At 51.3% G+C, this 16,110-nt stretch overlaps 1 protein-coding gene across 6 annotated transcripts in view; it reads right to left on the reverse strand.

Moving 5' to 3' along the window:
* Positions 1 to 16,110, reverse strand: part of evi5a (ecotropic viral integration site 5a) — a 67,828-nt gene that overhangs the window by 19,735 nt on the left and 31,983 nt on the right. For 4 of the 6 annotated variants that reach the window (XR_011190365.1, XM_069193896.1, XM_069193897.1 and 1 more), the window contains 11 exons: positions 15,551 to 15,640; positions 14,889 to 14,986; positions 14,300 to 14,360; positions 13,972 to 14,025; positions 12,064 to 12,096; positions 11,468 to 11,614; positions 7,594 to 7,728; positions 6,881 to 7,021; positions 5,836 to 5,994; positions 4,392 to 4,538; positions 615 to 710 (listed from right to left, as the gene is read on the reverse strand). Coding sequence is in view for 5 of the 6 variants with exons in the window: in XM_069193896.1 (XP_069049997.1) it covers positions 615 to 710; positions 4,392 to 4,538; positions 5,836 to 5,994; positions 6,881 to 7,021; positions 7,594 to 7,728; positions 11,468 to 11,614; positions 12,064 to 12,096; positions 13,972 to 14,025; positions 14,300 to 14,360; positions 14,889 to 14,986; positions 15,551 to 15,640 (1,161 nt within the window). In the remaining variant the exon portion in view is untranslated. The remainder of the gene's footprint in view (positions 1 to 614; positions 711 to 4,391; positions 4,539 to 5,835; positions 5,995 to 6,880; positions 7,022 to 7,593; positions 7,729 to 11,467; positions 11,615 to 12,063; positions 12,097 to 13,971; positions 14,026 to 14,299; positions 14,361 to 14,888; positions 14,987 to 15,550; positions 15,641 to 16,110) is intronic. The other 2 variants (XM_069193898.1, XM_069193901.1) reach the window with 2 other exon arrangements.

Raw genomic sequence — 16,110 nt, forward strand, 5'->3', positions numbered from 1 at the left:
GGGGCTGTGCCCCGCTAACCTCAGACAGGGCTCGAGCTGCAGAGCCTGTAACTCCTGACACCTGCTGCGCTCGGCGCCCTGGGGTCTTATCAGGGCCTCCCAGCAGTGCTGGGCCAGCAACTCCCTCCTGTGGTCACCAGGAAGTGCAGCTGCGAGATAAGAGCGCGCGGGTTTGTTTTGCTTTACAACTTCACTTTTTTTTTCTGCTCTGCAACCACCAAGGGAAACGCACAGCAGCAGCAAGCACATCTCCTGCAGCCAAACGCTTACTGACTTGAGCTCTTCAAACCGAAAAAAGAGTCCGTACCGTGGGTTAAGCAGCACGGAAAACGGATATTTATGGTCGTAGTGCTGTGTAGACAAAAAGTCACTAGAGAGGGGGTTGAAGGGTCAGCTGCAGAGTGCTTCTCAGATGTCGAAGAGGTGCTGATCTCCTCACTGCCCACGGGGGGACACAGAACAGACAGAACGAACACACCCACACGCACGAATGTCGCTTCCAAGCTCATCCATTCCCAACCCACACATCACCCCCCCCCCGGGCACGGGCCCTGCAAGACGCGGCGCGGCGCGGGGCAGAGCGAGCGAGCGAGTGCACACGACCGCGCCCCTACCTGGATCTCCAGCTCGGCGATCTGCTGCTGCAGCTCCGCCATGGCGGCGATGTTGTCTGCCTCGCGCAGCCGCACGGCCATCACCTCCTCTTTATTCTGGAAGCAGAAACGGGCCGTGAGCTGGGAAAGCCCGGCGCTTGAACCCAGAGCCCGGTCCGGCCCGGCCAACTGGGCGCCGCAGCCCTGCCCTGGTATAGATGTTCCCAGCACGAGACGGAACAAAGTTCCAGTTTAGTCATTGGCGCGAGTGAACAAGCAGGTTCAAGCGCACGTGCGCGAGTTAGAGATGGCGATTCCCAACCTAAATGAAATAGGAGCAGAGTAACAGTAACACAAGCTCGTGCTCTGCAGCCTCTCGTCTCCCCCGGTACACAGACTTCTTCTTCGGCTCTCTGGATTACTTCCATTCTGAATATTTAAACTGCCATTTGGAAAAGTCCCCGATCGCTCCTGGAGTAAATCACAACGCTGCTCCTACAGCTGCGACCTGAATCCGAGAAGAGGGTTCAGCTCGGCCTCGTGGACGTAACACAGAAACTTTATAGACGGGACAAAAAAAGCAACCAGCAAGCAACCAAAAAGAAAAACAACCAGCACTGCAGTTTTCTGCTGGCGTGGCCTGAGCCCAGAGACGCGGGTCTTGACCCCAGTGATCGACGTGTGATAAAGACAATTCCCAAGGGTTCTGTAAGCATCCATCACTAACAAGCTTAACAAAGACTAAGTCAAGCACAATCACCCATTTTCATGGACCCTTTAAATGCAAATCCAGGAGGCTATGGAGTCATCAAGCAGTAGAACAGCTGAAAGTGTGTACTGTCAACTTCAAATGAGCCAGTTCTAACATCGGGAATAATATTCCTCTCATCAATCAAAAATACATATCACACGTATCAATACGGATCACGTTCATTTTATTCAAATCACAGCTACAGGACTTCGTCACTGGAAACATCTTGAATCAAAAGTCTCAGAAAACAACCTAAAAGGATAAAAGGCTTAAATCCAAAATAACTTGGCTCACAAGCTCCATGGGAACATTTCTTCCCATTTTCTACGTATTCCAGCTCATAAAAAAGTACATGAAAAAAACAGAATGGGGTAAACACTAAACAAATGGTGTTGAAATGCTTCAGCTTGTGATAATGATCAAGCAACATAAAGCAACACTTCAACAGACAATTTTCAAACTTCCATTAAAATTCACAAGCGAATTAGTGTAGGATAGCACTGAAACACCAGGCTAAAGGAAAACAACGATTCCTTGCTAAGGACCATCAAGTGATCAGAAGTATGCAACATCTGCATGACCAAAACACTTAAATTTTTTTTTGTTTTAAAACAAAAGCATCAGAAGAACTTCTAAAACTAGCTGAAACTAATTTTGGTTAAAGAAAAAGTTGATTCAGCTCACTGCTAGTCCAGATGGCATGAATATTGAAACGCAAAGAACTGTTTCTGAATAGAGGCAGGCCTGACGACTTCAACAGGATCGAGGTCTTCTGTCTTATTAGCTGCTGTTTCACTCGCCGAACGCTATTCACTGAATGGGAAAATCCAGGAACACTCGGGATTGTGCAAGCTAGCTGTGCTCTAACCTCCCAACCCGCAAGGCAGGACACGATGGAGTTCTCACACAGCCTCAGACGGCCCATGAGCGTGAGCTGGGGGACTTAGAGAACCCACCGAGCTCACCAGCCAGGGCAGGAGCAAGGCTTGTAAATGACACGAACAAAACACAGAACAGAGTCGGCCCTTCAGCCCCGTACAGCTGTCTTGGCAGCTTGTCCCCCCAGGAGGGCTCTGGCCTGGGGGGATTCACAGAACCCCCCCGGGGGAGTTCCTGCACCCCCGGCCTGCCCCTCCTCTACAGAAAGTCTCCTTCACTCTCCGACCAGAATCTGCCCTCAGCTGCACGTCGATCATCCTCCGACTGCTGCCGACAGCAGAGGTGATCCGTCTGTCTGTTCTGCACCGAGAGCTGCCAAACCCCTGCTGCTCGGTCAGACGGCCCCGACGGTGTTCATTCCGCTGCCTATCTGACGCATTCCCTGAAGCTCTTCCTATATACTGCACCAGAGCAGCCATCAGCATCAGGTCCTGTAGAATGAACTAACCTTGACAGATCTCGGGAGTTTAGGGCAGCTGGGATTGGATCACCTGATCTGGGAAATGATCTCAGGATTTCCTGTGCAATTAAATATTTGTTAATTAACCAACAGCAGGCTTTCCTGCACGGGGTCATTAATGGTCACTGACACTGTTCTGGACTTTTGGATACACAGGGGAAACAGAAGGCCTCTGCTAACACAGAGGTGGAGGTGACATGTTTACCTTACAAAAAGACACCTCGTTGCTCAACCAGCAGTGCAGATATTGCCTCATCCCCTCAAGAGATGGAGGACCTCGAGCTGGCCTGGGTTTTGCTGAGGACAGTTAGACAACATCTACTGAGACCATTACCGAGCAGTTGTTATCTCCTCAAACGTCAATGGCAAAACTCTCACCACAGCAGAAAGCAGAAGAGCCTGGTTCCTGTTAAGACTGGGCTTTTGGGTATTAGGGGAATGATCTACTGATATGGCCCTGTTTGGGAAACTCGCAGCTTTTGCAATGACAAAATACAAATCATCCTAACCTCTCGGCAGTCAAGCACATTCAGTAGAGGCCTGTTTTTAGTGCTCAGATTACTTTGCTTGAAGTGAAGTGTCTGTGCAAGGGGTTATCTGGGTGTTACATCAAGCACCACGCTCACTCCACAGCCTGCACTGCCTGCGCCTTCTTCCAAGAGGCTGGTCTGTGGATTCGGACAGGCTGGTACCAGGACTGACAAATAGGAAGCGCGTTCTCAGGAATGTTCCAATATTTCAAAGATGAGCCAAGGCCACTGGAAATAATAGGAGCTGTGTTTTGGTGCTTTATAAAAGGAGAGCAGTGCTGTAAGGTTTCCTGCGTTTTTGTGCAGCAGTTCCTTACACACAACAGCGCTCTTTCTAAGGCCGACCAGAGTTTGAGGAGCATTCTGGGGAAAGCGCTGTTGAAAAGGAAATGCGTATCCTAAACAGCAGTCAGGAGAGTGATGAAAAACACAACAGACTGGGTGGTCAGGGACAAGGTGTTTAAATACAATGCACCAACGCCCTACAGGGAATCAACCTGAGCTCACTGAAAGTACTCGGGGGAGATGTGGTTGCCTACAACTCACATGCGATCAGCTTGTTTTCACCTGTTCACTTCAAGCCCCACTGCGCCTGTGTAGGGCCTTGCTCCTGTCACTCTGGAACCACGCTCAGCAGCCGCCGACGCTCAGATGAGCGCTGGCTCTAGGCTGAAGGCAGAGGGGGGGGGCTCCCCAGAGTGAACTCTCCATCCTCCCATCACCGGAAAGAGGGGCACTGGTGACCCCAGGCCCATCCTGGAAGCCCGTGGCCACCAAGTTGGGACTGCAGTCCATCCCAGACGTTAACGCTCAGCGCTACTCTCCTGCTACCACTGCAAGTACCCTGACTATTAGTCCACATTGACAAAGTAGTAAAAGATAAATTATCGGTCTAGGAGTCCTTTAAGCCCTCTTTAGAAGGCTGTGAGGAAGACGGATGAATTCATGTGAAGAATCAGTTTGTTAAAGCAGCGTGAACCGATTTGTGCTGAAGCCAGGGCTGGAGCTGGTCCTTCAGCGGGGCTACAGGCGCCCTACTGGCGCGGTGTGAAGCCTGTTGAGAAGCCCGGAGCACGGCGCGGAGCGTGGCGCGGCGCGCGGCACGTGGTGGGGCTTACTTTGCACTCGGTCTCGGCCTGCTTCCTCCTGAGCTCCTGGAGCTGCGCCAGGAGGCCCTTGTTCTGGGTGCCCAGGAGCTGCACTCTCTCCCTCACGCTCCTCAGCTCCTGCTCCGCTCGGCGCAGATGGTTGCTGCTGATCTGATTCTGCAGATGCAAAGAAACAAGACTCCGCAAAAAGGAAGAGATAAGAAGGGAGTTCACTGTCATACCTCACACAAACACTTCACACACCCTTGCTGGCCTGGTCAGGGGTGACTGGCGTGGCTCGTGGGCGTTTGCCACAGAGCAGTGGAACACAGCCGCTGAGCTCTCTTTTTTCTGCGTGGGGACCCACAGCGTCACACTGCCAGAGCCTGGCCAGCCTTCCAGTCCGTCAAGGATAAAATCTGCACGTTTCACCAGTCCGGCTCCGAGTCTGCCATCTCCTCTGCAAGCCATCAGCAGTGCCTGCTCAACTGCACGAACCTTGGGGTCCACGCTCGAGCTCTGGGGCTCCTCCTGGTTTCCATGGCGAGCTGAGAGTGTGGGACTCCCCCTGGTGGGACTCCAGTCCCCTACAGGGGGAGTCCCACAGCAGCTGCCTGGTCCCCAAATGTAGAACTGGAGCAAATCGGGGAATAGCTCCTTGCTCAAGATAGTGCAGCAGTGATTCGAACCTGGCGCCCCAAACTCTCCTCTACTGGGCTCCCCAGAATATCGTCACAAAAAGCAAGTGGGAAGATTTCAAGGCCTTTCTAACCAAACACATCATACGCAAACTAAGCATTCTGAAAGACCGCTCGGCGTTCTCATCTCTTTGAAATGTCTGTTTCAGGAATAAAAAGACTTCTGTGTACCTAATCTATCTACGTGCTATATCATAAAATAACACGTTTTATAGTTGAAGACCTTTGTCTATATAACTATCCCTCATTCAATGCTTGTTTGCTTCTACAGCTAATTAAAAAGTGAAAGTAAAGCGAATCTTAGAAATGTCTAAACCCATGAACTTTCATTAGCAGATGATCAATCAGGAGCCTGAACTCTACATCACCCATTCCACAACAGAGCTCCACTGCCCTCTGCTGCCTGGTCTCTAGTATTACAACCCCACCTCAAGAAAGCAAACTGCTATCTCCGGCAGAGAAGTCAGCGGATTACTTTTGAAAACGAGATCTTTAGCAGCATGCAAAACAATTTAAAAGACAACACGCACTGTGGTGCACTAGACACAGGTGAAAAAAATTACATAAAACAATCTGAAATCATGCGAGAGTGGGTCAGCATTACTTTAACGCCGTTAAGATCTGTACATAGGGCACTAATTGGCTTTGATTCCAAGAAGGCATGGCTAAGTCTGCATTTGAGCGTCTGACGCTCCATCACAAGCTGACTGCTCGGGGAAAATGAACCCGTCCCAGCAGCTGCTGCCGGCCGGGAGAGCCGCACGCCCCTCGCCCACCTGCGTCTCCAGCTCCATCATCCTCTGCCTCGTCTCCTTCAGCTCCGCCTGGGACTCGGCCTCTCGCAGGCGCGCGCTCATGAGCTCCTCCTGCAGCTCGTTCAGGGCGTTCTTCCTGGGGCTGTCCCGCCACCGGCCCGCCGTCCGCGCCAGGTGCCTCTGCAACACAGGCCGCCCGCCTTCAGCGACAGCCGCCCCGCCGCGAGCCGCGCGCGGGGGCCGGAGCCGCCCTCTGACCCTTCAGTCCTCCCCCACGCGCCTCCGACACATTTTAATAAACATCTCGTGGGGAACCAGAACCCAGCAGCTCCAGCCTGAGGCCACGGCCTCCCTCCACAGCAGGACTGCTGGGCCGCACGCGCGAGGAGAGAGAGAGGGAGACGACTCCACTGTCGAGGGCAGCGCAGTGCTGGGAATTATATGACCCTGCACCTGAACAACCTGGCAAAGTGAAGAAGCTCACACGGGCTTATGCGTCGCATCAGCAAGCTCGAACATCGCCAGCAGCTGGTATTTTCCACTGAGCGTGCCCGTGGGTGGGCCATCACAGGAGGCAGATGGCTTATTTGTGGGCATCATTATAACGATCCCCCTGCGTTTCCTCTGGAACCTGTCACTCTGCTGGGGGAAGCTTCTTGTCTGCTCTGCCTGGGGGACTTCGAAGACAAGGACACCCGAATGTGAGAGACCTTTTCTTTCTTTATCACCCGGGAGAAATTCTGAACAACCTGTTTTCAGAATTTAACCGGCTTTGCTAGCGACTAATGTCTGCAGCTGTTGTCCATGATTTAGCATCAGACAACGCCCTCCATCTCAAAGCCTGTCTAACCAAAGCGTGACAAACCTTCATACTGTAAACACCCCGCTGGTGTTGCAGCGCGTTGGTAGGCTGCTCCTTCCTCCTCCCTCTCTCCCCCCGTGTTTCTCCCCCTGTCTCTCTCTCTCTCCTCCAGCCCAGTTTTCTGCCGGAAAGGCGCCCCTGGAGTCGCAGCTGGAGCAGCCCGGAGGGACAGGAGGGGCTGCCGGTCGCGCGGAGGCCGCTCACCTGCCAGTGCTCCTCCAGGTCCTTCACCTGCTGCCCCAGCTCCTTCAGGCCCGTCAGCGCCTCGGCCTCCCTCAGCTTCACCGCGATCAGCTCCTCCTGGAGCTGCACCACGTTGCTCTCGTCCGGGAGGGAGTTGTTTCTCTGCGGCAGGCAGCAGACACGAAGCGGCCGTCAGGGGACAGTGACCCCGGCCCCCGGCCCCCGCCCGCGGCGCAAGCCCGGCCCGCCGCGCGGCGGCAGGGATGTCAGCCAGTGCTCGTTACCGTGCCGGCTCTTACAGGGCCAGAGGAAAAGGGCATGCTGCTCCTGACGTGAGCACTGGTATCGCCCTGTCCCAGTGAGGTGCCACTGGCACAGGAAAGACACGCTGAAGACATGGCCACAGACGCCTGGGCTTGATGTCCAACACGATACACTAAAAAACCACACGAGCTGCTGTGGTTCTCTCTTCGGGGCAGTTTGCAGAGATGAGCAGTGACTCGCAGAACTGCACGGCAGAGTGAAAAGGATTACAACCACCGGACCCGGTGCGGGTTCATAAAGGGGGGGCAGCGTCTTTATATTTTAAGGAGGCAAACGGACGTCCCTAAAGACGAGCAGCAAGGAAGACGCCAGCAGTTCTCCTGCTCTTTCCCGTACGAGTACACCCTGAAAGAGGGAGGGTTAACCGAGCTGGCGAGCACAGGAGAGCGCGGCCTAGCGGGCAGCCTCACCTTCTCCATGTCCAGGACCTTGTCCTGCATGTCCTTCAGGGCGCACTGGGACTCGGCCTCGCGCAGGCGGGCCTGGACCAGCTCCCGCTCCAGCTGCAGCACGTACTCCTCCGAGTAGCGGGGGTGGGCTTTGGCCTGGGGGAAGAGTAAGCTGCCTGAGGACCGGGCCAGACCGGGCCAGACCGGGCCAGACCGGGCCAGACCGGGCCAGACCGGGCCAGACCGGGCCAGACCGGGCCAGGGTCGCGCGAGTCGAGCTCCCCATTCCGGCAGCCTCTCACGGGTAACTGCACACTTCACGGAGTGAAGGAGGTTTTGAGATTTTCCTCAACACACAGCCGGAGAGCTCAGGGTAAAAAAAAAACACGGATTGCTCCCTGTCAGGGCGTTCCTCTTCGACGCCACCTTGCTGATATGAAGGGACGGAGAGAGAGTTCAGTAGGGATCTTTCCAGCTCAAAAGTTCAAATTGCACTGCCGTGCAGAGGAAGTTAACTGAAATCTAAAACCGTTCTCAACTCAAAGGAGAATCCAGATATTTGTTTAAGAAGAAAAAAAAAACTGTTTTGTTTCTGCTCTGCAGTAGCAGCAGCAGGGAGCTGACGGACCTCTTTCACTCGTACAAAACCTGCCTTTCCTTTACTGGTCAGGAGAATGACGTTTCTGATACAGGGACTGGAGAAACCTAATTCAATACGCCGACATGGAAGAGTGCGTCAACTATCCAGACTGACAGGGAGAGACCAGGAAGCACTGCTTTACCCCAAGTGAGTGTTGTGGGAGTCTGGAACAAGCTGCCCAGCCAATTCACCAGCAGACCGACGTTTAAGAACAATGGTTTAAAAAACAGATGCCCCGACAATGAAATGTAAAATTGGTCTGTTTTACACAAGCATAAATATATTTCATATATAAATGATGACAATTTGTTTTCTCTCACACATACTCTTAAGTTTCTTATCAAAAGACAGTCTGACTGAGCACAATTTATGAAGAGATGATAATGTATGAAAACATGTTTCATGAATGATGATGGATACTTTAAAACAAAGAAAACAGCTTTTAATATTTTGTCTGGAATTACGTGGGATATAGGACAAGCTCGCCAATGAAACTGTCGCATCAAAGCATGTTTCAGTTTCTTACTAGAACACTAGAAAAAAATGGAGAAAATCTGCTTCCTGTACTTCTACGATTCCTTTAAAAAGGTTACTGAGGGAAACGCCACGTAAAACACTGAACCACACAAAGCCAACACTACGTCCTGCAAGATGTCTGCATACTGAAATGAAAAACCGCACTGCAAAGCCAACTGCAAACAGAAACCAGCCGGACCTGTCAGCTCCGTGAACAGGAGTCACTCTTGTAAACGGAGATCTCTATTCAGAATTCAACATCACAGGGGGCAGGAGAGAGAGGAGATTCAAGAGGGCAGCAGTAGGCGCCCACAAAAACTTGGGGTCTTGGGGTCACGCGTGTACACTCACTGGTCGAAGACGCTCGGCCTTCCCAGCGGACAACGGGCTGGGCCTCTGGGAACAGCAGGAGGGACAACGTGTACGAAGCCCAGTCCCATCCCCTCCCCGCGCCCGTGAGCCCGTGAGGAGGATGAGGAGGAAGAAAGCGGTCCGTCACGTGCTCCTCAGGACAGCCACACGCTGTCTACCAGGAGTTCCTAATGTTCTAGCCTGCGACACAGCTGTGAAACAGGAGACAAACTCCGCACGGAGAACTGGAGGCCGGCCCAGGTCTTTATTTCTGTTAGCTGCACCGTCACTACCTGCTACACGTTTCCCCAGGAGCCTTCTCCCCTGAAACCGGCAGCGTCACCCCGACACGCTGTGATATTCAGAGGTGACGCGTGCAAGCAGAGTTACTCCCGCGGCTGACCTTCATGGTCCTCTGAAAGCCGGGCAGCGCGCAGACTCCACACAGACACGCAGCGGTGGCAGAGCGCAGGGCCTGGCGTCTGGAAACGCTGGCGTCGCACTGTCCCGGCAGGGAGCAGGGCCTGCAGTCGTGCCAACTCCACACCCTCGGGTCCTCCTGGCTTCCTGCTCTGACTGTGTAAGTGGTGGTTTTAGGACTCCGTTTAGAGTGCTGTTCTTTTTTTACCCTGACAGGTTCCTGTTCAGTTTAAATAGCACAGGCTGTGCTCAGCGGGCCATCTAACTGCGTCGGGGAAACGCTGGATAAGCAGACGTTTCGAAAACACGTTTCTCACTTATTAGGCATGAGCTCTGGCTAAAGTCTTTAAGGACAGAAACATGCATGTTATCCACGTGGAATACTTTGATGGTTTCTGTTAGCGAGACTAAGGCGAGTATTCAGTGAGATACCTTGACGGATGCTTATGATCTTCTAACTCTGGAAATCAAACAAGCAGGTCTTCCCTCAGACTGGTACTGATGGTGCTGCTGGGTGCCCGTTTGCGAACGGAGGAAACGCTTGCACTGCCCAGCCCATGTGGAAATCCGCCTTTGACGAGAAATTGGTAGCCTGTCTCCTACCCGTCTTTTCACCTATAAGCGTCTCTGAAAGTCGACAAAACACCCCTCCCCCCTAAACGTGAGGACAAATCCGACAAGTCCACAGGAACCGCAGCAGACACAAGCAGCGCATTCAAGCTCACTCATGCAAAAAAAAAAAAACCCAGCAACAAACGACAAAAGACACACAGATAGAAGACACAGATCAATGGAGCTACTGGAAAGTCAGTAGTCAATCGTTTCTACCTGGGCTGAGTCTTATCTAGAGGCGACCGCAATGACAGATGTGGATGAGATGTGCAGAAAGACACAGTTAAGTGTGTCTACAGACACAGACACAGGTGATGATGACTGGAGAGGATGCCTACAAAGCAGGTTACTAAGGCAATATTCATTCTCTCTCACATATTTCTTCATTGCCTTGTTTCAATAAATCGTGTGCCTCCTGCTTAATGCAGCGTTAATTATCCATAAATGTATGTGGTTACCATTTCCTTTTATATGCCTGTGGCATCGAAAAGCAATGGAATTCACAGAACAGCGACACCAGAGTTTGGACAAACAACCTCCGTCAGTACAACTGTCAACAGCGAGAATGTAAACTATTGCTTTTCAAACCAACTTCACCAAGACAGCCCTTCGCCAGCAGAACAACACACACTGGTGAAATAACAGTGACAACGTCCTGCCCGAAGTGCTGGGGAACGACCCAGCACGCGATGCATCTTAGTGTCTAAAAACTGTAAAGCAGTAGGAGACCAGGCGGACGTGAGCTAGCCAACAAGAGGAACTATCAGTGGCACGTGTGCCTCTCATGAAACGCCGGAGGCAACAGCAGACTTGGCTAATGTGGTCTGGGGCGTACGACACTACCGAACCGAAAGAACAGAGGCAGACTGCAGGTGCAGTAAGACGACCTCTAAATGCTCAACGCTGGGACCCAACCTGGTCCTGGAGAAACCTAGGGCGACAGGCTCCGTCAGTCTCCCATCCCTCCCCAGTCTGAAAAGACCAGGAACACGTGCGAACTTTGATCAGTCTGGTGTCAACGGGTTCTGCCCTGGTCACGACTGGCCAGCCGTCGTCCCGGGAGCCACAGGACCCCGTCGCTTCAGAAACCGCCTGCTTAGCGGAGTCAGACGGAGACCGAGGCTCCGCCGGACCAGGGCTGACCAACCCCCCCAGTAGCGGAGGAGGCGACGGTGCCGATGTCGTCATCACCACCGGAGGGGGACCGAACCGCTCTGCCCTTCTAGGCGGGGCAGCGCGTCTCGGACCAGGGGCAGAGGAAGAGCCCCGATCAGGACGGCTCTCCGGGCCCTGTGTCTGAGGGACAGAGGAAACGGCGACGGCTGTGCACGCTCCCCCCGGTGAGGGGCTCCTTACCCCTCTGTGCTGCTGCTGGAGCTCCCTGATGGTGCTCTGGGCCTGCTCCAGCTGAGCGCTGGCCTCATCGCTCTGCTGTTTGACGGTGGCCAGCTCCCGTTTTATGAGGTAGTTTTCCTCAGCCTCTTGTGCCCTTGTCACTTGTCCCTTGTGACATAATTATGGCGTGAGGATTATCGATGAGTTGCAAAGCAAGGCGGAATCTGGACATTCCTCTATGTGTAAAAGAAGCATGCTGTCTAACAAGTAGGGCTTAATTGGGGGATGGTGGGGATTTTATTTTTAATACTTTGTTTCTTTAAACACAGAATTACAAGGGCATGCGATTGCCTGATTGTTCATGCAAGTGTCAACAATGAGCTCTCACTGATTTTCGAATGGATTTGTTCTGCATTTTTAAAAGCAGGGAGGATTAAGTCACATCTAACCTGATTCAGATGAAATGTTATACCTAACAGTACAGAGCAGGAGCAATGATGTCTAAGAGTGATGGAAATGCATGCACATGAAAGGAGAGCCAGCTTTCTCTCTTTTGAAAAAGAGAAAGCTGCAGCATTTCTATTTAACAAAGGCACAAGGAAAGCATAAAGATATACCTGGATCAATCTATCTGCCAAGGAAGCACTTTCCTATAAAAGGTAAAAACAAAATACACACAGAAGCATAAGAGAGAAAAACCAAAGAATCAATAAAAAGAGAAGTGACAATATTGATTTTGACATGTTCGGATTTCTTCCTCTTGATTTTCTTAACAGAAGACGGATTGGGTTGAACCGCTCACGGGCCTGGGCAGCGTGCAATTTGGCCATCAAGGAGGGAGAAAAGGAACAGCAGCCTCAGGATTCAGGAGGGTTAAGTACAGCAGTGAGCAAGGAGCAGAAGTGCGAGTGAAGCAGAGCGCAGGACAGACGTGCAGATGTGCAGGGTCAGACGAGAAACCACGCCTCCGTGTCAGTCGGGTACGTGCTGGGGTGCGTCAGTCTGGGTGCGCTCCAGTCACAAGCTCGGCCTTCCAGCCCCCTGCGCCCCTACAAGCCTTGTCCAGCCCAGGAGCGCCCCCTGTCGGCCCCCGGCCCCTGTGCTCGCCATGCAAGGGAGGAGCCCGGTCCCCGCTCCGCCTCCGGCAGCGGAGGAGACTTCGTAGGCCCATCGAGTCCCAGACCCGCGGTCTCATCGCTGCACGCACTTTCGACCACGCACGCGGGGGAGGCGCTGGGGTATGTACTGGTACGTACAGTCACTCCAGCTCCACAATTAGATTAGGTCATATTTAAAGGGGAACTGCAACGCTACTTTTATACTTCAGGGTCAGAAAGATTCAGCAGCGCATGAGTGCATTTCAAACCACAATAAAAGTAAAATGTGCACGGTTACTTGTAAAACCTCCTGTTTACATCACAAAACAGACGTGATTTCCCAGTATACGCAGCGCCATGTTCTGCGATTCAGAACGAGGCAACAAAACATCCGGTGAGGTGATGCTGCCCTATTACACTGTAAACAGGCAGGCTTGTGAATTCACCTCTTTTAATCCAACAGAAATATTGCTCTCAATTTCAAGGTGGTTTTGCCGATAAATACATTACTTGCAGTGAAATGTCTGCTGCATGACCTGTACTTTTTCGCTCGTACATCACAATACAATAGTCATTACAGTGACTAGTGAGCAGGAAGGGCCACTTCAAGTGGCTATTTGCGTGAACCCTGCTCTCGCCTGTGGCAAGACCAGGGCTTTGTTTGACAACAATGATGACCAGACAGTACTTTCACAAAGTTCACAGTCTTAATTCAAAATTTGTAAAAAATTCTGTACCGTCAATATATTTATTTTGTGAACAAGATTTAATAACCGGTCTGAAAAACTGGGACTGCAGTTCCCCTTTAAAGCAAAACATGAGCTACTTTACAGAAGAACTTCAGAACTGGGGGCTGAAGTACTCGTAAGCCTGAGCAGGCCAGTACGCGACTCCAGGCTTCACTGGGAATAGAACATTAGTGCAAGTCTGGCCATCAGCAAATGTCGTATAGTATATTTAATGAAATCAGCCATAAATTATTCCAGCTTACCATGCCAGTGTTAAAGTGCTCTGAAAACACTGCCCTTTTAAAAAGGCTGCTAAAATCATAACTGCTGGTTACGATTTCTGAATGCATTTTCAATGGGATAAACAAAACTGAGCTCCAGCTACACCAGGTTTCTGGAAAACTTAGAAAACATGGTGATTTTTATTATTAAGCAAAACAACAACAAAAAAAACAAGCAAAGCCAACTTTTGCTCAAAATACACAAAAAACGTTGTGCATTGCTCATTAATAAATGTATACTGTGCAAGCCCAGTTAGTGAACAAGACCAGTGTGTCTTAGTGGCCCAAATAATACACACAGAAGACTAGTTTTCTTGGTTAGTTACCAGGATACATGCTGCTGTCTGAGGATTACAGTAAAATAAGAGATGCGGGTTATTTATTCAATACCTGGTCCATACTGGTCTTACAGTACTCACTTTCTCCAGGGTGTCAATGCGCTGCTTCAGCAGTCGGTTCTCCGTGCGCAGTCTCTGGAAGACAGAGGCTCACGTGAGAGAAACGGATGAACACGACAGGCCGAGCCAGTACACTGGGGCGTCTCCTCTACAGGTCAAAGAGGCTAGGTCCCCAACCCATCTCCTGGGCTCCGTCTGTGCGCAGCACACACACACTCCTCAGAGCACGCCGGGGATCTCTCTCGATGGAGTGCAAATCTTCACCCACTTTCTGAACCAGGGCTGCTCCTAACAGCACAGTACAGGAAAACAAGTGCCCGTTGGCTTGTGAGGCCCTCACCAAACTTACCTTGATCTCAACTTGTTCTTCCATCTCCTTAGTTTTTATGGTAGTGTATTCCTTCTCTAACCTGAAAGACAACAGTGCACAGCGAAGGTAACTAAACCGTAGCCCGACAGGAAAGCCATTATAATTAGAGCAGACCCCATCTCACAATGAGACAGTCACTCTCTCTGCAATGCAGGTCTCTCACACTTGGCTTCATTTCCACAACCCGGACAGGCTGACTGAACTGACCGTCTGTGGTCATGAACAGAGAAAAGCGCAAATACAGGTATTCAAGAGGCACTGGCCCTTCAGGATCAACAGTGCATCATGAACCAGAGGGCACAAGTGGAAACTACATGGAAGTGCATTTAAACAGGGGGCACTTCTTTACAAAAAGGGTTGTGGGAGTGTGGAACAAGCCACTCATCGAGGAAGGCCTCCTCTCGCTTGTGCTGGTCATTTTGTTCCCCAGCCTGCGACCCAGGTGAGAGGAGAAACGGGGTTTGTGTTTTCAGCTCGGGCTGAAGCACGTTAAGCGAGGCCTTCGCGTCTTTGCTCACAGGGCTGCGAGCTCTTGAGGAAGCTCTGGGCGGCGATGACAGACACTCACTTCTTCATTTTCTTGGCATTGTATTTGACTTGAAACGCAGCCTGGATCACCTTGTCCGGCCCGCTGTCCAGCTGGTGCGGGATGACCTTCTGGAAGTACTGCAAGACAGCGGGACATGAGCTCGGCAGGCCGCTGACCAGTCCCTCGCATCGCCGCACATGGCCGAGGCCAGCTGCTCGCACACCGAGCCTCCAGCTCCAGCTGGGGGCGCCACAGACACAGCCAGGGAGTCAGGGAGTGACTCGTTACAGAATGAGCTGAAGTTGAACTCTTACTGTGCCTCTCATGGGAAGAGCAGCAGAGGCTGCAAATCAAAGCAGGCCTTGCTCAGAATATTGGAGAGGCTTGTTTTTGCCACACAAGGTTTTATCCGGCCACAATCCTGACATTCAAGCATGCCACAGATCCAATTCTAGAGAGGCAGAGAGTGAGAAAGGGATCGGCTCTCTCCTTTCAGGAGGTAACACTGCGAGATGTAACCAGCCTAACAAAAACAGAAATAATGCCAGCAAAAGGTTGTCTTGGGAAGAAGAAGTCATTTCTTGGTTTCAGAAAGTTTCCTCCCGGTAGATGTAAATGTGGGCTTCAAAAATGTGTGTGCAGTAAAAACTACAGCATCTTGTCACAAAATCCTTATTGTTTAAGAAGAAATGACGTCTTACCTGTAACATTCCCTCCATGTCAAGCTGCATTAGTTCTGCTTGATTCATTTGCAGGATAGCTAATCCAACACGGAACACAATCTCTAAACCCTGCCGAGAAAGGAACGCAAAGTGATGTTAACCGTTAAGCAGGGAGCTGCGTCAGCATGCATAGGCTGCAAAGGAAAAGCCTAAGCCTACGCCACAGCCGAAATGTGTCTCTTTTCTTTCCCTTTCAGCATGGAATGAACCTTGAATGTTAACAGTGCCTTACAAAATTAGATGCAATGAAGCATCTCAGAGTCAATTACTTTTGTCTGCCAGCAGGTGGCCACCTCTGCCTTTGAGCCGATGACAGCAGGTCTGAAGCCCGGCATGGCAGACACCTGTGCTGAACATCAGCTTCCTGATTGCTCAACGACTGACAACAGTCCTTTCTCTCGGAGAGAAGGGGATATTAACCGCAGAATAAAAAAAAACCAAGCAGCAGAACAGAAAAAAAAAACAAGTGACTTGTATTTTGATGTAGCGAAAACAGTGATATTGCAGTCTGTAATCTGATTAAAAGAGAGATGGGTTTT

This window comes from Lepisosteus oculatus, chromosome 9 (genome assembly GCF_040954835.1).
Source record: "Lepisosteus oculatus isolate fLepOcu1 chromosome 9, fLepOcu1.hap2, whole genome shotgun sequence".
NCBI classification, from domain to species: Eukaryota; Metazoa; Chordata; class Actinopteri; order Semionotiformes; family Lepisosteidae; genus Lepisosteus; species Lepisosteus oculatus.